Source organism: Nanorana parkeri, unplaced genomic scaffold (genome assembly GCF_000935625.1).
Source record: "Nanorana parkeri isolate BGI_ZX_2015 unplaced genomic scaffold, ASM93562v1 scaffold453, whole genome shotgun sequence".
Taxonomy (NCBI): Eukaryota; Metazoa; Chordata; class Amphibia; order Anura; family Dicroglossidae; genus Nanorana; species Nanorana parkeri.
In genome coordinates this window covers 498,117-521,758 of record NW_017306721.1, presented here as the reverse complement: position 1 = coordinate 521,758, position 23,642 = coordinate 498,117, and the positions used below count along the sequence as shown (strand labels likewise).

The following is a 23,642-nucleotide window of genomic DNA, read 5'->3' as shown; positions in this document are numbered from 1 at the left end:
AGAAGAACATATTTTCCCTCAAACAGCATGTGTAATCTAATATGTTTGTGTCTCCATACCACACTGTCAGCAGCAAGGTACACATAACCATGAACACGTAGTCCGGTAAGTATGGGCAGGGACACTACATATCCTTCCCTGTACACTGGGTCAATCTTATAGCAGCTGCATAATTGAGCACAACATTGGAGTTGATGGTACTGCCACGTGTCTTGTCCAATTGTGATAGTAACCTGTACCCCTTCCTCCTCACTGGCCACATCTTCCAACTCTTTGGAACCCGCAGTCCCCTCTAAGCAACGCAGAGCACGCGCATCCCAGGTTAAATGATGCCATGGGGCTAGCAGCAGTCTGCCATCGATAAGTATCTGTGAAATCATGGTATGGGGACATGCTCTATGTAGGTGGAGTTCTTTTTACTATGTTAATGGCCCATCATTCAGGACACATGCAGCATTTTGGCACCTTTTGAAAAGGCAACCAAAATGGTGAGCTACTGTGAGGTAGAGATTAGTGATCCAATCCCTCTTCCTCCTAAAGCACGCACTGTGGTCTGATAGAAGGGGCACTGGAGACACAGAAGCAGGATATAGAACCTAGGGGACTTGTTGCTATTTCAGAGCCAGCAGGAACATTTTCCTACTTCTTCCATCCCTGTGAAGCAAAGGCAGCAGGAAGCTAAAGAGAAACATGAGGAGAAGGTGGGTTATTTACAGGCAGCGATGCATCCGGCTTTTGACAGATAGGTTACACAGCAGGGCTTCCCCACTGCTTGTATAACCTAACTTGGTGAGGCAATAGCTGTCACAGCCTCTACTCTATGTTAGAGGTGTGAGCTCTGTGGATGGCTTGGACCAATGGCAAAGCGCCATTGGTCCAAGCTGTCTAATAAAAAACAAGAAAAAAAAAAACAAGTGAAGACATCGATCTCAATGCCTTACCAGTGACGAGTGACGCAACTGAGCGACAGGGAGGCACCTCCATGTCTCCTCCCTTCCTTCTCCTCACACAGCTTGGTTACCGAGCTGGGGCGGGGCTTCAGTAAGACAGGAGTGGAGCTTCAGTGGGACGAGGCATGGCTTCGGCGGGTTGGGTGTTCCCTTATCCAGCACAGAAGGCACGGCACGTAACTGCATTTAACCACACCCAAACCCCAGGTGTTATGGGACACTGTTGTCTTCAATGACACTGCGGAGATGGGGTCCTCTGCTGTAGGAAAAGGTTTGTGGCCTATTCCAGTGCTCTGGCACTGCAAAGGTGTCACACCGTTTTTCCACAGCTCGACTGCAGCTGCAAAATTTCTAGTGCTGACTGCAGGGTAAATCCTGTGTTATGCCTCAGAGTTGCACCTTTGAGTTTGCAGACCTATCCTGGTGCTGAGAAATTATTTCTATCAAAATAAAACCTGCCTTGTCTGTCCCTTTTATATTGTGGCCCTACCAAGATGCTTATATACTGTCCAGCCACTGTAAAATACTTTTGGCTATTGCCTCTCAGCTACAGTAACACGCTCTAATGTTTTTTTCAGTATAAAACCTTCCTTGTCTCTCTTTCTTAGCTCTCATACTGTTCCATCACTGGTCAATTTCCACCAAACAATATCTTAAGTCTATATTTTGATTATTTTGGGCACAAGTGTGGATTCCAAGATGTGTTGTAGTTTTGAAGTGCTTTTGTGCACTTTGTATTGACATTTTTTTAACTTTTAAGAGAATGCAGTATGGTACTGCAAATAAAAGTTCCCAAACTATACAATGTATTTTCTACACATCCAAAATATGTTATGTCACGATATAGTGTCGCTAATGCTGTACATGAAATCATACTATTCCGTAACACCACACGGGCATCACAAAGGATTATTGTTTTGTCTACCCATATTTGCCGGCATATAAGGCGACTGGGTGTATAAGACGACCCCCTAATTTTCCACTTAAAACATAGGTTTTGGTCTTTACTCATCATATAAGACTACCCCACTTCCGAGGCAACTCCATTTAAAAACATAATGGATGGATGTGCGGTAATACTGTATGTACGGTAGCTTTGGCTACATACAGTATACCGCGCTGAGCCAATCACGGCGAGCAATGTATTCTATTAATGAATACAAAGCCTGCTTGGATTGGCAGAGGTTGGGTACATCGCTCTCCGTGATTAGCTCAGTGCAGTATACTGTATGCAGCCGAAGCTACCGTACATACAGTATTACCGCACATCCAGCGGGCTGACAGATTAGGGATGTTCATTTTGGGCCAGTTGGGCCAGCTTGGCCCAAACGGACTAAAGGTATACATTATATACCCCGCGTATAAGATGTTTTTAAGTATAAAAAGTAGTCTTATACGCCAGCAAATACGGTATGTTACCTTCACAGTCACAATAAAAGGACATTCTCTCTGCTGTGCTGTCCCCCACAGCAGTGCCCAATTCCCCATTCCCTTTTGTTGACAATAGTTTATCGAAAAAAAAATGGTCGTTAACAGCAGGATGTGTCCCCCAAATTCAATGGTATTTGCTGCAAGGTTTGGGTTAACCCAACTTTAAAGCAGATTCACTGAAACCTTGGTGAATCGAACCCAGGCAGATTTACCAATCACTAACTTTAAGAGGTAATTGCATAATGCAATTTAGAGCGTAAAACACATACATCAGGCATTAAAGTTTAGGTTTTATTTTTGAAAATCAAATGTGATGTTATTTTTCATATTTACTGAATATATTGGACTCTTTTGAAGGAGCCAACTCTGGAATTTGAAGCACCCCAGTCAGTATATCTCCTGTATTCTGCAGGTCTCAGGTAATATTGACGTCCTCTGTAGTTGGGTTCTTCATAGAATACCCAATGACCATCAAACACATGGCAGGAGTGGATGTCATGGTATCGGAACTGCTCATAGACATTTTGACAGTCTTCAGTGAACTCCATCATCTGACCTCTGAATTCTTCCTTCTCATAGATCTTCATTCTGAATGGGCCACGGTGCTTTTAAAAAAAAAAGATGTTAGGAGGCATGTTCACAAACTAAAGTAGAGATTCTGTAATTACTTACAGAGTCATAGCTGAATCATGCCACTCAGAAACCAGTCTCTTCCAACACTAGTTTGCAAAAAGTTTATTAAATCTACGTTCAAGAGTCAAGATTGCAGAGCCATGTTAGAACTGGCCATTAAACTCCAGGTAAAGGCATTGATCAATACATTCCCTATCATGGTTTATCAGGTTATATGCTTGCCAGTTACACATTTCTAGGACAACTTGTATAGCACTGTAATGAGTATAGCAGAATTTATATTTGAAGACCTATAGATGCTCACATTGGCAAAATATAAATGTAGGTAATACCTTGTGTTGGTCAAATTAATATATTTTAAGGTGAAAGCTTTGGAAAACACTTTTCTTATTCAGTAGTGCTTTCAAATGTTCGGAAAGTCATTCTTATATACACACACAAGTACAGTAGACATCAAAGAACCCAAATTAAGCTGACAACAAACAAGGGAATTTACATGTAGAGACAAGTTTACAGGTAAGTAGGACACGGAAGATATTTGCAAATGAGTGCAGGCGATAAAGTGAAAGTGTAAAATAAACACATTTGGTCAAGACTCTGCCCTTTTACATGTTATCAGCCTAGGTGCTAAATCGTGAGCTAGAGCTGCACAACAATTTAGGGTTAGGGTTATACAGTAGTGGCACATGTAGCTTTTTTTAATCTATTAGGGCTCTTAAGTAGTGTGTTACATTTCTGCATGAATTTCTAGTCGCATTCTTTCTTCTCTGCATCCTAAAGTTACTCATTAGGACAGTGACCCATAGATCCATGAAAAATGTTATCAGGTCTTCAAATGTGTTATACCATTGGAAAACTGATCCTGCTGTTGTTAATAATAATCAATGGGAATTCACCCAATCTTTATCTAGACCAAGGTCTGTGGTGGAACACTGCATACACAATAGACATCTGCGATTGAATTTGATTCGCTCCGAGTCAAAATTCATACAAATTTTCGGAAATTCTGACATTTGGATCCGAATTTCCGAATCCCAATGCATCCGAATTTCTGTTTCCAAATTTCAGATCCTGTCCGAATTTCATTTAAAAATGAAACTGAATCAGATATGTGACTTTTCTGGCCAATCAGATGTGTTTTTTGGTTTAATGCATTCAAATAGGTCTGAACAAAATTTTCGTTACGGTAACATGGGAGCCATATACAGTATAAACATATGATACTAAAGCTGAGGCTCCCAGACCCAAATGGCATTCAGAATCCGAATTTGCTGGAAGCCTTAGCTTTATATATATATATGGCTCCCAGACTCGAATGGCATTCTGGAGCTCCTAAATGCAATTCGGAAATTTGGAACCCGAATGCCATTCGGGTCTAGGAGATTCAGCTTTAGTATTAATATCTGTATATGGTTTTTCTGTGGTATTAGCAACCAATATTCATAAACTCATCCGAAACTAATGAAAATTCGGATTTCGTCTGAATCCGAAACCAGAGCCGAATTTAATTTTTCGTATCCCAATCCCAAAATAACAAAATATCTGAACTGAACCAAATTTTTCTGCAGCTTGCACATCTAATACACATAAACAGATACATCATATTGAAGGACCTACAGTAAAACATTCCCCTGATACATTGTACTTGCTTAAATTGTCTCAGATTTCCTGTATGCTTTCTTTAAATGTGCATATTAACCAATTGTTATGAATAGTATGAACTTCAAGAACTTAAAATTTATGTGCAGTTACTCACTTGAGGAGTCAGGCGACATGACCTGATAGAATCATTGAACCCCATCCATTGTTGAAAGTCTGGATACTCTCCTCGCCTTAGGTAATATTGGTTTCCCCTGTAGTTGGGATTTTCATAGAGGATCCAGTTTCCATTGTCAACTCTAATGGAGTTACAGCGACCGAAAAAAGAGGTCATATCAGGACAGTCAGAGCTGCATTCATAGGAGCGGCCCTGGAAATTTTTGTCCTCGTAAAATGTAATCTGTAAAAAAAATGTCATACTGTGAACTGTACTTGATAATAGTTTCATGTACCATTAATTAATTAACACATTGTTTGTACCAATAATCACCCACTAGAGCCCAACTGCTTCAATGTGGCATTCCACCATTATGGAATGGACTAAGCAATTCAGTATCATCAGCTGTAGGTAGATAAGTCTACATGGGCACTGATCAGTGGCAGACCTATAGAACAATGGGCCCTGGTGCAAAATACCCCCCCCCCCCCGGGTCTTACAATGCCTGCCCTGCCCACCTATAGCCATTACCATTCTGCATTTCTGTATAGAGGACTACAATTCCCAGCAATATTTTATACAGAAATGCAGAATGGTAACAGATATAGAGAATAACAACTCCCAGCAATACTCTCTAAAGAAATGCAGAATGGTAATGGCTATAGGGGACTACAACTCACAGCAATACTCTCTACAAAAGTGCAGACTGGAAATGGATATAGAGAACTACAACTCCCAGCAATACTCTTTAAAGAAATGCAGATTGGTAACGGATATAGAGAACTACACCTCTCAGCAATACTCTCTAAATAAATGCAAAATGGTAACGGCTATAGGGGACTAAAACTCCCAGCAATACTCTCTGCAGAAACGCAGAATGGTAAAGTCTATAGGGGACTACAACTTCCAACATTACTCTGTACAGAAACGCAGAATGGTAACAGCTATAGGGGGACTACATTTTCCAGCATTACTCTCTACAGAGATGCAGAATGGTAACGGCTATAAGGGACTACAACTTCCAGCAATACTCTCTAGAGAAACGCAGAATAGTAACTGCTATAGGGGACTACAACTCCCAGCATTACTCTTTACAGAAATGCAGAATAATTCCATCAGTTATAGAGGACTACAAAACATGTCAAAGAACTTGGACACATACAGAAGATAAAAGCAGTCATCTCACCTCTCCTCCTCCTCTTCGCAGGCTGGGAGAGGCGGCGGGCTGTGTGATAAGGAAGCTGCCCGCTTCCTCTAGACCTTTTACTTGCTTTTTTCATTACCCCTCAGCCCAGAAATATATACAAAGATCATCTCTTATGAAATAGGAACATTTATGCGTTCGTAGTGCCAAGAAGTTAATCTTTCATGTCTGTCTTTGTTCCAACCCAACCAACCTTAATGGACTCAAAATCTGACTATTTAAGATATTAATCTCTTGACAACTGGATGCAGCACAACATTCAGCTTACCTAATGGCTACAATTTATCAAAACATGGTCAAAATACCTAATTTTGAAACTCTCCAACCAACAATTAAAAGAACTGATAGAATTGTTCAGTCACTCCACCTGGTATCACACGGAGAAATTAAAAGGCACACTAGGAAGATTGGATGTTTAAACTCTCAATAGTGATGCCTTGCTCGCACACCTTTCCTATTCGCATTACAGTTACATTCTTGGAATGGTGGGGGGCAGCACTGAGGCTGGAGTGTCCATACTTTGGACACTCTGACTTCAAGTGAATTTTCACCCCCCTGTGCAGCTGATAGCTTTATAGCAACCAAGTTCATTGTCCACTGCATGGTGTCCTTAGCTGCTATGAAGCTGACGGTTGCACAGCATTCTTGGTTGCTAAGACAGAATGCTTGGTTGCTATAATGCTGTCGGCTGCACAGTTTTATTGGTTGCTATGGTGCTGTGTGGCCAACAACATAGCAACCAAGGATGCTGTGCATCTGACATCACATAGCAACCATTGATGTTGTGCTGCTGGCAGCATCTTAGCAAGTAATATTTCAATGTGCTGCCTTAGGTCAATACAAGCAAAGAAACTTCCCCAAAGTTTACATGAATTTGCTACTACACTACCTATGACAACAATGCCAGAACACTGTTGCAAAGGTTATTATACTGAATTGCACTCCATTATTTCTCACTGCCACTAATTTATTTAGAATACTATACACATACCGCTTATGTACATATTCATTTCTCAACCTCTTTTACACCGATCCTAGAACCTAGATTTATATGTATCACACAAATTAAACTCATTCTAAATATATTTGTACATTGTTATTATTTTAAAAAAAATAACTTATCCTTATTACCTTTCCCATTTTTGTTGATGGTGGTGTAAAATCTTGAGGCTGCCTGGTGCAAAGTTTGTCTGTCCTTATATACACCTTCCATTGCTAATGCTTGAATGCATTGAATGTTAGATGTCAACTGTTTTTGTGTTTAGTAAGGTAAATGTATGGCTCTTTCATTCATTGTGGTTTAGACTGTTCTGTGCTTACAAGGTCATTGTCTCTAATTGCTTACTAAGAATTCCATGTGAAAAAAAAAGAGTATAAAAAGAATGCAACACAAAACCTGAATTTGTCCTTTGTAAAATTATTTTTTTAGGTATATTTGCATATAAATGTCAATAAAATACATTACAGATATGGTAGTTATTAGGAAATTCCGGATAAATACATCATTTTGTGAATTATGCAGTTATTTTAAAGTGACCCTGTTGCCAAGCTAACATGCCAAATGAAGTTGTTACATGTAAAAAATTAAACTGATTTGAAAACACTTCTTTCCTGTCCATATCCATGGCAGCGCTGAAAAAAGGGTTTAGTTCCTACTACCCCTAGAGGACAGGAACAAAAAGTGTTAAATTAAAGATCTATTACCCTTATCATATATAAGCCCCTCCATCTACTAAGTTCCCCTGTCTTTTTTGTTCCTGCCCTCCCTATAACAGAGTGTAATACATTTTTCTTCATTCTTAAGTTTTAATTTTATTTAATTTGTTTTTGCCCCAGGGGAGTTTAGCCTCTCTCCACTGAGAAGTCCTCTAGACTTGGCCCCGAGCAAGGGTGTCCCCTTGGGAATTAAGACATAATTGTATGCCTGAAAAATGCCCATGGTGCTTGATTTTAGGGCTGCAAGAGTTCCTTGTAAGTCAGCCCTCACAACTTTGAGGTAAGCTCCGTGTGGGAATTTTTACTTACCGATTGGAAGAGTTGCGTTCCATCCGTGTATGCTGGTCCCTCGCCGAGATTCTCCTTCTCTATATGTGCCAGCAGCTTAGCGTTGTAAGGGCATGACAGGATGTGTGGAGAAACTACAATCAAATAACAATCAGTGCGTCTGACCTTGCTTGACCCGTAACGTCACCCGGAGTCATATTTTGGTGCCAAAATGTTGTACTATATAAAGTAAAGTATATGGTTAATTACTCTAGAGTTTATGTCCTGAGTGGTTCCTTCTGCAGGATAATGCCTCAGAAAAGCCCTTTGGAGGCAGTTTAAGGGGACCCCCGGCACAATATTTAAAGGAATTTTTCATTTTTATTGTTACCCTTTAAGTCAGGGGTGCCAATTAGGTTGATCGCGATCTACCAGTCGATCTCAAAGTGAACACTGGTAGATCGCAATGTCCTGTCCTCCTGCCGTGGGGCTTCTCCTCTGGATCCCCACTGCTCTAACCCATCTGTATGCAGTGGGGATCCGAGGAGATGTGAAGGAAGCGCATGGCCGGGTGGTGAGGAAAGAGAGCCGCTCGGCCAGGATCTGACAGCCGGAAGCTCTCTTTCTCCTTACCGCTGGGCCATGCTGCTGTGACAGCGGCTACTTCCACCACTCCCCCCGCGGCTGAAGTGCTTCTTTCACTTCTCCTTGGATCCCTGCTGCCACTGCCGGGGAGAGCAGCGGGTATCCAGAGGAGAAGTTGCAGGCTAAGCCCCCCTGTGTGCGTGGCTGAGCGGCTGAGGATCGGTACAGATCAGTGATATGTACCAATCCCCTGTGCAGGACAAACACTGGAGCGATCAGCTTATCACTCCAGTGTTTGTAAATAACTGGGGACACATAGTACTATGTGTCCCCAGTTATGAATGAACAGGAAGTGCTTTACATCACTTCCTGTTCATTCATGACTTTCTCAATGGGGAGTAGCACTCTGTACAGAGGCTCCTCCCCATTCAGAAACTGGATGATAGAAAATATTTTCTGAATGAATGGGAAGCCTCTGTGCTTTTGATTCATTTAGAACAGAGGCTGCAGAAAAAGAGATCGAGGACTTTGTGTCCTCAATTACTTTTTCTATTTTAAAAGGGAGATATCAGGAGGCTTTTATTTTATTTTTTATTTCTTGCCTCAAGCGCAAATGGAGCAAGCTACGGCTATGCTCCCACGGTGCACCGCGGGAGGACAGGACGCTGGTGCCTCTAGAATGTACTGGAATGCAAGCCGGCCAAATACCTGCATTCAGGGGTGGGAGGGGGTGTGGGGTTGTATTGAAGTCAATGGCACCGCAGCCATGCCCCCCACCCACAGTGCGATCGCCCGCACCTGGAACATTAGTGCCTGCATTCCGGTCCAGTGCAATGTGCGAAAATAGTCCGCACTGGACCGGAACGCAGGCATTAATGGGATTGGTCGGTTTCCAGTCTTATACCCTACTCTCAGGGAACGCAAGCAATGATTCTGATGAAGGGGGCTTGCCCCTGAAATGCATCAATCTTTGGTGGACGGTGATGTGACCGGAGGCAGCCGTGGTACATAGTCAGGGCGATACCATGTTGGGTTAACAGACAGTGTGGCCTCTTTTTTGTTGTTAAAGTGTGATGAAAACATCTGCTTGTGAGTACATATATCCCTTGTTTTATTTATTTTAATAAACTATTTTACATACGGAGGTGGCGCTCTGTTCCTTTTAGTTTACTAATGTGCCTGCGTTCGCACTGTGGACGAGGGGCATGGCTGCGGTGCCATTGACTTCAATGCAAAGTTCTACCCACATAGACTTACATTGAGTTTGAGTTTAAATTCAAACTTTTCCCATGTTCGAAGGTTCGAATTTGAACCAAAACACAAGGGTGTTCGACCCATTATTAATCATCGACAGACATCCTGGATCTCATTCAACAGGCATTTGGGTAGGGAGTAAGACAGGCAGGTCTTTCCCATAAAAGGCAGAGAACAGCAAGTTCACATTTGATTCTTCAGTGGAGACAGAGGAAGAGATGTCAATTTCAGAAGGAGAATACTCCTTGTCTTTGGACAGAGATGATTCACCAACTACTCATTCTCTGGAACCCAAGAAAGTGGATACACTTATTACAATGGTACGCAAAACCTTAAGCATGAAGGAACAGATGGAGATACTGTCCCCTTTACGCAAACATTTGCAGGACGAAGAAGAAATAGACTATCCTTCCCAGTGAGCAAGATCCCCAAAAAGCAAATTAAAGATGAATGGGATGAGTCGGAAAGAAGGATAGGATTGAAAGGAGCATTCTCCCATTTCTACCATATTAGTTTCACAGATTCCAGTACTTGGGACACAGCTCCTAAAGTAGATGCGGCAGTGGTCAGATTGGTAAAACACACAACTTTTCCAGTCAATGGCGCAGGTTTCCTCAAAGATGCGATGAATCGTAAAATGGAACACAATTTATTTAAGGCCTATACTGATTTGGGGATTGGCCTTCATCCTGCAGTGGCCCTATCTTCAGTATCTAGAACATCCAAGATATGGGTTCAAGATCTGGAAGAGGATATAAAGAGAGGAGTGAGCAGACACAGACTCCTGGACAAAATACAGAACTTTAAACTGGCAGCAGAATTCTCTACAGAAGCCTCAAGTGATCGGATTCAATCATTAGCCAGAGGTATGGTGTCTTTGGTAGTGGCCCGCAGAGTGCTGTGGCTCAGACCGTGGGATACTGACCCTTCATCGAAAAGCCTGTGTTCCCTTTGCATTCCAAGGGGATATGCTGTTTGGCCTGGAACTGGATTGATATATCAAAAAATCTATTGATAGCAAGAAAGCCATGCTACCACAGGATAGGAAAAACAGGAGAAGCAATAGGGATATAAGACCTTGTCTAAACGACATCACTTTTCATGACTCCAGGTCCTACAAACCAGGGAGGGAGTCTTCTCGCTCGCTGCCATGGAGAGGATGATTTGGCCCTTCCAGGAATGGAAGAGGCAGAAATACAGGATCACTCAAGTCAGAGCATACGTTGTGAAGTTGCCCATCTCAGGGACATGAGAGTTGGTGCAAGATTGCAACTATTCTCAAGTCTCTGGGCAGAATCAATAACAGATGCTTGGGAACTGAAGATAGCCATCAAAGGATACAAGCTGGAATTCTGGTCTTTCCCCCCAAGATGCAGAATTATAGTAACCAAGCTTCCAAAGTATTTATTGAAGAAACAAGCTATTTTGGACTATGTGTGCTCCCTTCCTTCCCAAGGAGCCATTTGTGCAGTACCTGAGAAACAACAATTCCAGAGGTTTTATTCCCATTTATTGCTGACCCCCAAATCACAGGGTGGTTGGAGACCAGTTCTGAACCTTCACCAACTCAACAGATTCATAAGAATCAAGAAGTTCAAGATGGAGTCCCTTCAAACTATATTAAAAGTAGTGCATCAAGGTATGTGGATGGCGTCCATAGATCTAAAGGATACTTCCATGTCCCCATTGCTCAAGATCATCAGAAATCTCTCAGGTTCTGTTTTGGCCACAGGCACTTTCAGTTCAGAGCAATGCCGTTCAGTCTCAGCACCACTGCCAGGACTTTTTCAAAAATACTTATCACCATTATAGTGGAAATACAAAAAACAAGGCGTGACATTTTCCATTATTTGGACGATGTTTTAATTCTGGCGGACTCAAAAGAAGAGGCTATCTTTAGCAGGGAAATTCACATGAGCACCCTGAAGAGATATGGATGGTTGTTGAATATTGAGAAGAGCAACCTAACTCTAACTGAGGAGATGAAATGCAACACAAGTCTAGGGATAGCTCAACTATCCAATGATTGTGCTCACAAAATAAAGCAGAAAGCAAATGCAATCCAGGCAAGTATGCAAGTCACAGTTGAATCCTTCATGAGCCTGCTGGCCTCCATGCCCTCAACCATAGGCCTTTCTCAGTGGGCCCAATGGAATATGAAAATTGCCCAGAATTCCTTTCTCAGGCAGTACAGAACAAGAAACAGTGGATCAGGATATCTCACAAAGTCAAAGGATCCCTGAAATGGTGGTCCCAAGACAGAAACCTGCTCAAAGGGTTCCCATTAGGGAATATTCCATGGATTACCATTACCTTGTATATGCAGGGGTTATGGGCAAAGAAGTGGAGGAACAAATCATCCAATCTGCTGGAACTGAAGGCAGTATTTCAGGCGCTTTTCTTCTTCGAGAACCAAATACAATTCAACTGGGTCAGGATTATGGTAGACAATGCTACAGTGGTGGTATATATAAACCACCAAGGAGGCACAAGGATTCGTAGCAAGGAGTTACTTACCAGGCCTGGAGAATCAAGTAGCAGACTATTTGAGCAGGAATCAAGTAGACCCAAACAAATGTTTTCTTTCTTAATGGATCTTTAACAGGCTAACATCGATATGGGGCAAGCCACTGATGGACCTAATGGCGTCCTACAAAAATTGCCAGGCTAGCAGGTTCCTGCCGAAAAGAATCGACCAGATGGCAGAAGGCCAGGGTATTCTATCATATCCATAGGACTGCACTCTAGCATATGTCTTCCCCCCCTTTACCATGATCATGTCGGTGCTTCAAAGAATACAGAGGGAGAAGGTGACGATTATTGCCATCCTCCCCTATTGCCCGAGAAGGCCATGGTTTTCTCTCCTGATGTCTCTGAGCATTCAGAATCCATTAAGGATCCCAGTAACAGTGGACCTTCTGTCTCAAGGACCAGTCCTACATCCGGATCCTGAGCACCTTCATCTGGAGGCATGGCTGTTGAGAGGGAAAGGTTAAAGAGGTTGGGATTTTCCAAGCTGTCATTGACACACTCTTAAAATCTGAGAAAGGATCCACTTTTATGGGATGTGTGGGATAGGATGTGGAATATTTTTCCACATGGGCCAAGGGACAACCATGTTGACCCTTTTCAACCTTCTGCTAGGGCAATCCTGGAGTTCCTCCAAATGGGTCTGGACAAAAAATTAAGACCCAGCTCCCTCAAAGTACACGTATTGGCTAAATCAGCAGTCCCCGGTATCAGATGGACCCAGAATCAGAACATTTCAAGATTTCTGAAGGCAGTAGGTAAGGTTAATCCTCCTAATAGGCCTCTCTACCCCTCCTGGGATCTTCCTCTCGTTTTGAAAACTCTCTTGGGACCTCCCTTTGAACCATTAGAATCTGTTTTCACACAGCTACTATCTTACAAGACAGTCACCTTTGTGCCCTTTGCATCAGGTAGGAGAGTGTCAGAGCTCCAAGCTTGCGGTTGTGAACAACCTTTTCTCATCTTCCATGAAGATAGAGTAATTCGGAGAACTATCCAGGGATTCTTACTAGGGCTGCGGAAATTAACGATTAATTACCCGATTAATCGTTAACATTTTTGATCGATAAAAATTATTTTGATCAGTAATGAAAACACTCACCTCTTCACCGGCTTCTGGGAGTCCCATCGGAGATTCGGTGACGTCATGGACATCGACGACACCGGACTCCTCCCCCCTTCCCCAAGTGGCTCTGTCGACTAATGAAGGGAAGGGGGAGGAGTCCGGTGACGTCGATGTCCGTGACGTCACCGGACTCCTACCCCTTGGGCTCAAACCGCACCTGAGCCCCTCTGTAATACATTACCGTGAATTGCAACAAAATAACCACCTAATCTACGGGTGCGAATTTGCTTCACAAGGGTTGTATTTTCAATACAAACATGGGGACATAACCTCAAAGAAGTAGATGAAAAGGTAAAACTTGAACAGCATAATAGCTTAGTAGCTGGCACCGGGAGAGATCACCGACGGAGCCACTTGGGCCGGTGATCTGTCGACACTGAGAACTTATCGAGTTCTGTGACCGCCTGACTTCCGGTTTCGTTACAACTAAGAGGTTTGCCCAAGAAACTTGTTCTGCACGAGCGCCAGCCAAGGCATTGGCCTATACACATACCATACAGCACAGCAATGAAATAATAAAATGAACTAGGATCACACTAATCCAGCACATTATTATTCTGAGTTGTCCCACTCAAGCGGCGGCCATATTGAGTGGGGCACGTGAGATTAATAACATGCTGGATTAGTGTGATCCTAGTTAATTTTATTACTTCATTGCTGTGCTGTATGCAGTTGGATCTGTATGTGCGTTATAATTAATAAAAATGAGTCGATTAAAAAAAATTTCGATTATCGAACACAATTTTTTTTTTATCAGTACCAGCCCTAATTCTTACTGAAAGTTCAGGCCAGCTTTCATATAAATCAGGATATCGTTTTGCCCGCTCTCAACTCACAGGGAAAGGACAGAATTTTAGACCTAGTCAGATGTCTGAAAATCTATGTGGAATGCTGTAAGGAGTGAAGGAAGTGTAGAAGTTTGATTGTTATCCCTGCGGGAGCAAGGCAAGGGCTTGCAGAAGCTAAAGCTACTTTGAGCAGGTAGATTGTATTCACTATCATCAGCGCCTATCGGATGACTGGTATATCTTCACTGGAAGGCATCAGGGCTATGTCCCCGTGGGCAGCAGCAGAGGGAGTTTCATCGGATCAAATCTGCAGGGCAGCAACATGGGCTTCTTAGTCTACATTTATTAGGCACTCCCGACTGATTACATTTTCTGTTTTCTTGTTGCCCATGCAAGTCCGAAAATAATTGAGTGCAGCCAGGTGTTGCATGCAGTGATCATGTACTGATCACTGATAACTAGGGATGTCCCGATACCACTTTTTCAAGACCAAGTACAAGTACTGTCCCTCACTTGCCGATACCAATTACTGATACTTTTTCTTAAAGGGCCATGTGACATTTTTTCTAAAACAATAGACTAATGATTTTAGGGCAGTTTCTCACCAGGGCTGCGTGCATTGGAGGTGACAGGTTCTCTTTAAGGTGACATTAGGGGTCTTTTAGACCTCTTGCGTCACCTTTCCACTTCACTGGATTCACTGAATGTAAATACAGCAGGCAGTGGCTGGGAGCAATAGCCAGTCTGCTATTGGATATTTTAAATTGCAATAGCCAATAGCAGGCTGGCTATTGTACCCGCCCACTGCCTGCTGTCATTCAGCAAAGAAGGTAACTGAAGACAAAGTTCTCTATCAGGTCCTCCCTGCTGATTGACAGCAGGCAATGGGTGGGTACAATAGCCAACTTGCTATTGGCTATTGCAATTTAAAATTTCCAATAGCAGGCTGGCTATTGTCTGTGCACCTTATTTGTTTAATAATGCCCCCACCAGAGTACACAGAAGTTTTCCCTCTCAATGAAAGAAGGCAAAGTCCATTATGTGTGACTGTGAAGGCAAGATTTACAGCTTCTCTCCTCTCCTCCCCGTGAGCACACTGAACGGACATTCTCTTCTTTCATTGAGAGTGAAAACTGCTGTGTACGTCGGCTGATGAGTGCATTTTGGCCGGAGCTCTTGAAAAAAATGGAGAGGGTCGGTATCTGCTCTATGCATCGGGGCATTTTCAGGAGTACAAGTACTCCTGAAAATGCCCTGTATCGGCCCCGATACCGGTACCAGTATCGGTATCGGGACATCCCTACTGATAACTAATGACAGCAGGTTTACAACAATGGAGCTATCATACCAATAACTTAATACAATAATAATGCTTCAAATTGTTAATTTCTATTTATGATTTCAAAGTATTAAAACATTGAGGAAATATAAACCATCTAGTTTTTTTGCATGTATATTGTTAATGTACTTACGTCCACATTAGAGTCATATAAGGGCATATTTTAAAATCCCACCTACCCCCCACCTCCGAAAAAAAAGAAAAATATTCTGCAGTTAACTAGAGAGATACATATCTTGGGGGCATTCACTAACATTTGAAAAAGGTTTGCTAACCTGTCGACTCACTTTTTCCCTACAGGTTGTCATCTCTTGTTTGTGGGCATCTTGAACCACTTTTGATCAGAATCTTGCAATTACATGTTTTTCTATATCTACTTTTATATAGACCATTCTGAAAAGGCTGTATTTAATTTAATTATTAATGAATAACCACAGCAATACACATTTTATTATTTATTTACTGGTATGAGCATTTTAATGGTAATATGGTTTAACACATATGAAGGAACCAACTTTAGGATTTTCAGCTCCCCAGTCGTTATATCTCCTGTACTCTCCAGGTCTCAGGTAATACTGACGTCCTCTGTAGTTTGGCTCTTCATAAAAAATCCAGTAACCCTCAAACACGTTGCAAGAATATATATCATTATATTGGAAGTCATCAAATACATGAGGGCAGTCTTCAGTGAACTCTCTCATCTGACCCCGGAAATCTTCTCTTTCGTAAATCCTGATCCTAAATGATCCCTGATGCTAATAGCAAAAACAAACAAAAATAACATTATAATGCAGCTTGGGGACATCATAATTGATACAGTATATGTCTACCAGTTATAAAGTTATAAATGGATGTTATATATTTACAATGCTTAATGTAAAGATTTGAACTAAAACAGGTTTAAAGTATAGTTGTAATAAGATAAATATAAAGGCTTTCATCAGACCTGAAACAAGTATGCAGCAATATGAAAGTCACAAAACAGTTATAATTCCTTATGTCTTTATTCATTCTGGGCCAAAGTATTGAAGCCAGGTACCATTTTCAGAAGGATATCAGCAATAACAGCCTCCATGGTTTTCTCATGACAGGTGTTCTTTAATATAAACCTCCATTACCCTAACTTTACTGAACAGACTACAGCATAACTACTAGTCTGAGCACATCCCTAAATTTACAATCTTCACTGTCCTGGGTGACTTCAACCCCATAGCCTTGTAACATCTAACACTTCCTTGTAGTGGCCTATGCTAGCCTAGCCCCCTGTAACCTGCAGGCTCCTATTTACCCATCATCATGATCAGCAATCTTACTGCTCAATGGGAATATTTTGGATGCAGGAGGAGTAACAGGAAGTGTCAAAGTATGTGTTTGAGGAGAGGCTGGAATGCATGTTAGCTGGAGGTCTTCAGATTTTTTTCTGTAAATCGTCTGCGCCAATGTGATCGTCAAATTGACCCTATTGCTTCAATACTTTGAGTCACTAATCCAGAAAAAGGACTTTTACTTTATTCTTACTATCCTGACCTGCATACATGTTCTAGGACAATGTTGGTAATTTTAGTAAATGAACCCCCACTGACTCAAAGAACTGAAGTCAAAGGAACAGTATAATAGACATGTAACTAGCATTTCTAGAATAAGGTTATGCAAAGACATATCACATATGTTTTTATACTTTAAAGACAATTTTGTATATGATTTTCATCAGAATGAATTCTTCCTTATGTATTCATAAAACCTGATTTTGTGAAAGCACCTATTTTGCTATTGCTATATCCAGTGATTGCTACAATCACTGGATAAAAATAGAACACAAACAGGAATTACCAGTAAAAGTTACTTAATGTAAAATCTGTCCAATGTCTGTTTACCTTGTCAACGGTGATGTCATTGGGTCTTCTGATACGATCCAGGGAAAGCTGAGGACCCAATCCTGTAATAATGTGCTCAGCTTACCCAGGATCACCCCAGAAGACCCAGAAACATCCCCCTTGCCTAGAAGAAATCCAGAAACCCAAGTCTAATGTTACTAAACTTTTCTTTTAACTGGTAATGTGTTTCTTGTTTTTATTCATTTTACATTATTATACATTATTATTTTACATGGGGGGGAGACTCCAAAATAGCCAGACCTTGCTATTTAACATGCTTCACTTTACTAATCATCCATTGTAAATTACATCCACGTTATTGTCAGTTTAGCATGGTTGTGTTCACACAATTAAATTACCATGCACGGATGTATAGTCAAACAAGAATCATTTTGCAATGTGTCACACTCTTTAAAAATATAAGGTCTTGGCAGACTGCTAAACAAGCAAGTGTCCACCCAAAACTTCAATTTCCCAGCATTTGTGTCAATATAACTGTAAAATTTAGGTAATTACTTATAACTTTGTATAAAACATACCTCAGGAATTAGCTGAGAGGATCTGATAGTGTCATTAAATCCCTTCCAGTGTTTAAAATCAGCATATTCTCCTTTACGAAGGTAATACTGGTTTCCCTGGAAGTTAGGAAATTCATATAACATCCAGTTTCCTACAGGGATCCTTATGGAATTGCAACGGCTGAAGTAATAGGAAAGATCACGGGAGTCTGAGTAAACTTCATGAGATTTGCCCTGAAAGTCTCCATCCTCAAAAAAGAGTATCTGTGTAGTGAAATACAGGGTAATAATACAGTCAACGTTCATTTATAATTAATAATTATTAACCTGTTAATTTCCGAGCTTCCTGTCACCTGCAGCTAAACGTCTGTCACTGGAAAAAGTACATGAGCTACTTTTCTGCAGATTTCTGCACTTTTGACCCCATAAACTTCAATGGAAATGCCCATAAATGCACAACACAGGCATTTTTGCATGTTTTGTGTTCTTCTTTACAAAAAACACTGGAGAACAAAATGGAGGACAGCACAAGCTGAAAAATGCATGACAAAATGCACAAACATGCTTGACTAACATGCTTCAATGCCTGTAAAATGCCTGTAAAATGCTCAAAAACACTTAAAAAAGAAGACTGATAAAAAACGCCTTAAACTCTGAGGCTTAGGTGTGATAGCTGTGTCTATAAAAAACAGATTGTCTGATATAGTTTTTTTAATACTGTTCAGACACTGCATAGAGAAATACAAAGTAACAATATTACTTTTTATATACACTGTTTCAGTGAGGTTTGATTTGCATATAATATCAGTTAAAGTACCTGACAAGTGAAAAAAGTTTTTTTGTAAATAAAATGTGTTCCTATTTAACCCCTTGTTAACTCGTAGTTCACCCTAATCAGCCCTAAGTAACTCCTTTTTACCTTTCTCCCTTTAACTATTATTTACCTGCTGATTTTCGTATTTCTATTTTTTTGCCATTAATATTTAAAAAAATTTAGTTTTATGTATGTTTTGTTACTTTCCTAAAGATACATTAAAGGAAGCACATAATTAAAAATTTGTAATGCCTTTTTTCATTTGTAAACAACTTTGCACTGATTTAGTTTAATTTTAAAAAGGGCAAATTATAGATTAAAAATGATCAAAGTAAAAAAAAAACATTTTTAAGTTTTGTTATATTTTTGTCCATTAATTGCATAGAAAATAAATTAATTTTTGCCAAGCAATATCACCCAAGGAAAGCTATGTTTATTATAAATAAACTACATATATAATACTTTGCTTACTTACATAATGACAAACCTATGGCTGAATAAATAGGCCCCTGGCAGACATTTACAGAGGTTTGAGCGGAGAGGTTTCAGAGGTGTAGTGCCAATAATAATTGAAAACAAAATCAGGACCCATCCAGTGTATAAATTCCTATTCCAAGTAAAAAGATGCATATGAAAAGTCCCAAGCATGGGTATATATCAGTTACAAAAGTATACTATTTATTGCATCTATTGATCCTGATACTACAATTCATGCTTGGAACCTACTTTAGTACAACAAATTATACTATAAAGCTAAACCTCCTTTAGTGGCAAAAATTACTTAACAGTATGGTCTCTTTTTATATAAATTAAAACTGAACCTAAAGTAGTGGCCTGCAAAATGTATAACAATCCTATATCGTAAATATTGTAAATGTATATGGCCAATGTGTAAATAATTGTATACTGTATATAATGCTGGCAATAAGTACAAAGCATCACATCTATATTTTTTAATACTTTTGGCCATAATCCATAGCATTCCAAAATAGGTATAGATTATCTGTATATATTATTTATCTGTAAAATAAAAATATTCCCTTCCCAAATTAATCCCCAAGTCACAGCAATAACATTGGATGATTGAAATGACGTTTGCATTCACTGCAAACCATCAATTGCTTATGGAGTTTAAGTGATTGTAAACCTGTGAAAAAGTTGCCATTGTGCTAATGTGTGCCCTCATCAACTTAGCTTGGTCTTATTGTAATGTTATGCTAACATATCTGTAAAAAATATGTCAAGGCAACTGGTATTGCTGTATTTTTCTTGACGACGTTTCACTGGTCATCCAACCAGTTTTCTCAATTCAGAAAGCTGGTTGGATGACCAGTGAAACGTCTTCAAGAAAATACAGCAAGTCCAGTTGCCTTGACTTATTTTTTACAGATATACCTGGATGAATGAGAACCTTCACAGACGTTATGCTAACAATTTAGCTATTTGGACTATTTTTTTTCCTCCTGCATGCATTGCAATGGAGTGTTAAAAGGAGAATAAAGCTCACTTGAAGGAAAATGTTCACTTTGAGCTTTACCTTTACTTTATGCTACGTAAAAGCCCAACCACTGTGATATTCTTATAATCAGCAGACTTTATTGATTATATTTTGGGATATACTGTGTATATGGGGGTGCGCAAGTTACAAGGAAATTTATTATTTCTAAAGGATTTTTCAATTATCAAGCTTGCTACTTGCACCCATTAGTTTGCCCCCTTGAAAAAAATGTAAAACTATTTTTAACATTTTTTGTTATAATTTCTTTATTTTGCCCCATTTATTATGTTTTAAATTATTTGGGGGATTTCTCTGCCACTATAAGGACTTGTGTAGGTGGATAAATGTATCAAATTTTCAGGGGCATTCAACTTGCATTTGAGATTGGTGGGAGATGTCTCTGATATCCTTCTAGCTTCCTTCTCAGGTGCATGTGGTCTCCTTCTAAACTGCCTCAATCGGCTTCAAGCTGCTTTTGCATTTCCTTTGTATGAGTAGAAAAGTATTTTTGACATGCACAAATGTTTATATATACAAGCCCTAAAAGTGGCTTATTGGTTTGGTTATAATTGCCCAATTGTATGAAAATTATGCTAACATTTTCTGATTAATTGCACAACAGCAAGAACTGTCTGTCTGAAAGAGTTCTTGATTCCTATTGTGGTAGCATGGAAAAACACAGATCAAAGCTTTCATTTCAACTGAAACCAATTTTATCTTGCAGAGGAATCAAAACTTTCCTGTATAAATTAAAACTGGCAAACAGTATTTAATATGTAGGTCAAGGGAACAGACTAAAGTCATAGTTCAGTACAAAAGGCCTTGTTACATGTTTAAATTCCTTTCCACATAAAAATAAATTGTGTTCTACATTAGGTCATGTCATGTCGGCAGACTGCTTCCTATTTTAAATGTTGTATCCAGGAAGAGGGACCATTGATGAGAAAGTTTGCAATGTGATTTGATCACATGATACTGGGAGGAGATTTATGCTGCAGATCACTAATAACCCTTTCATGACCACCTTATATGCCCTGGCATAGGACATCATGCCCAAGTCCTTAAATAGGCAAATTGCAGTCACAAAGTGGATATACATGATATAGGGAGATATAATGGTGTCATGAGAGAGAGTAAAATAGGAATGGTGCTGATGTAACTAAAGTGCTCAACCCGCAGTGCTTACGCTGAGCAGTGGTGTCACCAGATGTGTCAGGAGTACCCCCTTTTTTGTGGGGCCACCACTACTGTCCACATGAACTGTTATGCAGGATAGGGTGAAAATTTAGTTCTTAGCCTGATATAAAAAGGGTTTGGGCTAAATATTGCTTTAAACAAAAAATAACCTAGATAGCCACAATCATATTTCATGTCTTTCTTTCCATTTTCTCTTACATATAGAGGCTGATTTAGTAAAGAAGTTGAGAATCTTCACTGAAAATATTGCGTGAAACATCTGCACATGATTAGGTATTCAAAGTATGAATTAAGATGCAATTCTCAACTTTCTTAGTAAATCAGCCTCAATGTCTTAAGACTTTATGGGCCATCTTTTAATATTGTCTGGTTTTGCCCTGGCCTATTAAACTTACTGTTAGCATTTTGCTCAAGACCTTCTTTAATTCCCACAACTGAATTCTAATTAAAATATAGGTGACAGAGCTATACACAGAACCTGAACAAGTTGTCAATTTCTAAAATGTGTCTGGTCTTCTACACTTCAATGACTATAATGTTTATACAATATTAATTACTTTCATAAGCAAAAAAAGCAAACCTGCAGTCTAGGCTGTCTATGAGGCACCCCAACTTTTGTACCAGTGCTATGACTTACAGCAGGGCTCAAAATTTCAAGTCCTGAGCTACTAGCCAGGCCTTAAAAGTTACTCGTCACCAGTTGCCCCACCTAACCCCTACCCTGCCCCGGACTTAACTCTGCCAGGTCAGTGGTGTGACATAGAGTACAGAGATCAGTAACAATGCGGAGTCCAGAGGCCAGTGGTGTGATGCACAGTACTAAGGTCAGCAGTACAGAGGTCAGTAATGTAACTCGGAGTGCAGAGGTCAGCAGTGTTAAGCTGGCCATACACCTTACAACCATCGCACGACTTTCGTTGTGCGATGGTTGTAAGGTAATTAAAAATTTGTACGATCTGCCCATCTTGGGCAGGCAGATCGTACTTTTGATCATTGCAAGCCCTCCCCGCTGAGGGGAAAGCTTGCTGATGATTGTAATGCTGAGCGGGCAGTGTGCGCTTGCGCACAGCAGCCCGTGCTGCTTTCGTCTTCTGAGCATGCCACGAACCCGCCAAAAATCGTAAGGTTTTTGGCAGGTTTTCCAGCTAGCTTGGAAGACGAATGTCGTGTGAACGTACAGTAGATGCGGCCACACGCTGCCCATACACCTGCCGATTATCGTACTTTGCGGGATCACACGCGATTATCGTACGATAATCGTCAGGTGCATGGGCACCTTTTCACAGAAAAAACAGGGACTTACAGTGCACAGTTGATCTGATTCAGGTGCTCTCTTCCTCTCCTGGTGGGGGTGTTGGGGGGAGGGTCATCAATGCTGCCTCTATGTAACAAGGTGAAGCCTCCAGCAGCGTAGTTGAGCCTCCTTTAAGGTCCCACACTGCAGAAATGTACAGAGGTCAGCGAGAGCGCACGGCGCAGCGGTCAGCAAGAGCGCACGGCGCATCGGCCAGCGAGAGCGCACGGCGCATCGGCCAGCGAGAGCGCACGGCGCAGCGGTCAGCAAGAACACACAGCGCAGAGGTCAGCAGTTTAAGGCAGAAATAACAGGGACTTACAGTGCACATGGCTGAAGAACTCATACTGCCGGCGGCGCCCCCCCCCCCCCGGTGAATTTCCACTCGCCCCCACGCAATTTTCGCTCGCCAATTGCGAGGGGGCGAGTGGAAATTTTGAGCCCTGACTTACAGTATCTGATACACTTACACAATCCAGAGGTATCACACCAACTGCATGAATAACATTCACTTATGACTTTATGTCCTTGTAGTTAATGATGTGTTTGTTCAACATCACCCATGCTGCAAAGGTGCATCCCTTAGTGCACCTTCATTATAACATACAGTATATTTTAGAGAAACATGCTCTTACCTTGCCCATTGTAGGAAACATTTTAACACCAATGTTCAGTGGTATAAATGGACAATTCTAAAGCCCTTAAATACATCCTCTAATGCTGATGTTTGCGTTTAGAATGGATTATGTCAACTTAGTGCTGTTTAGCCATGTCCATGTGTGTGAAGAGCTGCTACATAGAAAACCAAGTAAAACTATTGTTTTCACATGTGGCTGCATGAATAGCTATTACTACCTTTCATTATGCAC

At 40.8% G+C, this 23,642-nt stretch overlaps 2 protein-coding genes across 2 annotated transcripts; both read right to left on the bottom strand.

The window, feature by feature from the left end:
* Positions 1 to 2,710: 2,710 nt before the first annotated feature.
* On the bottom strand, positions 2,711 to 7,114 carry LOC108790167 (gamma-crystallin 1-like). Its single transcript, XM_018560379.1, has 3 exons — positions 7,106 to 7,114; positions 4,771 to 5,013; positions 2,711 to 2,986 (listed from the first exon to the last, which is right to left on the bottom strand). The coding sequence occupies exons 1-3, from the start codon at positions 7,112 to 7,114 to the stop codon at positions 2,711 to 2,713; spliced, it is 528 nt and encodes a 175-aa protein (XP_018415881.1).
* An 8,940-nt stretch (positions 7,115 to 16,054) lies between these two features.
* LOC108790164 (gamma-crystallin 1-like) lies at positions 16,055 to 23,417 on the bottom strand. The gene is made up of 3 exons (XM_018560378.1): positions 23,409 to 23,417; positions 17,992 to 18,234; positions 16,055 to 16,333 (listed from the first exon to the last, which is right to left on the bottom strand). Exons 1-3 carry the CDS (start codon positions 23,415 to 23,417, stop codon positions 16,055 to 16,057), a joined length of 531 nt encoding a protein of 176 aa, XP_018415880.1.
* Positions 23,418 to 23,642: the final 225 nt, after the last annotated feature.

What these genes read in the sequence shown, in the direction of transcription:
- LOC108790167 (XM_018560379.1), bottom strand. An exon ending in CATGTCGCCTGACTCCTCAA is followed by an intron (nt 2,987 to 4,770) that starts GTGAGTAACTGC and finishes TTTTTTTAAAAG; the next exon opens with CACCGTGGCCCATTCAGAAT.
- LOC108790164 (XM_018560378.1), bottom strand. An exon ending in CCTCTCAGCTAATTCCTGAG is followed by an intron (nt 16,334 to 17,991) that starts GTATGTTTTATA and finishes TTTTGCTATTAG; the next exon opens with CATCAGGGATCATTTAGGAT.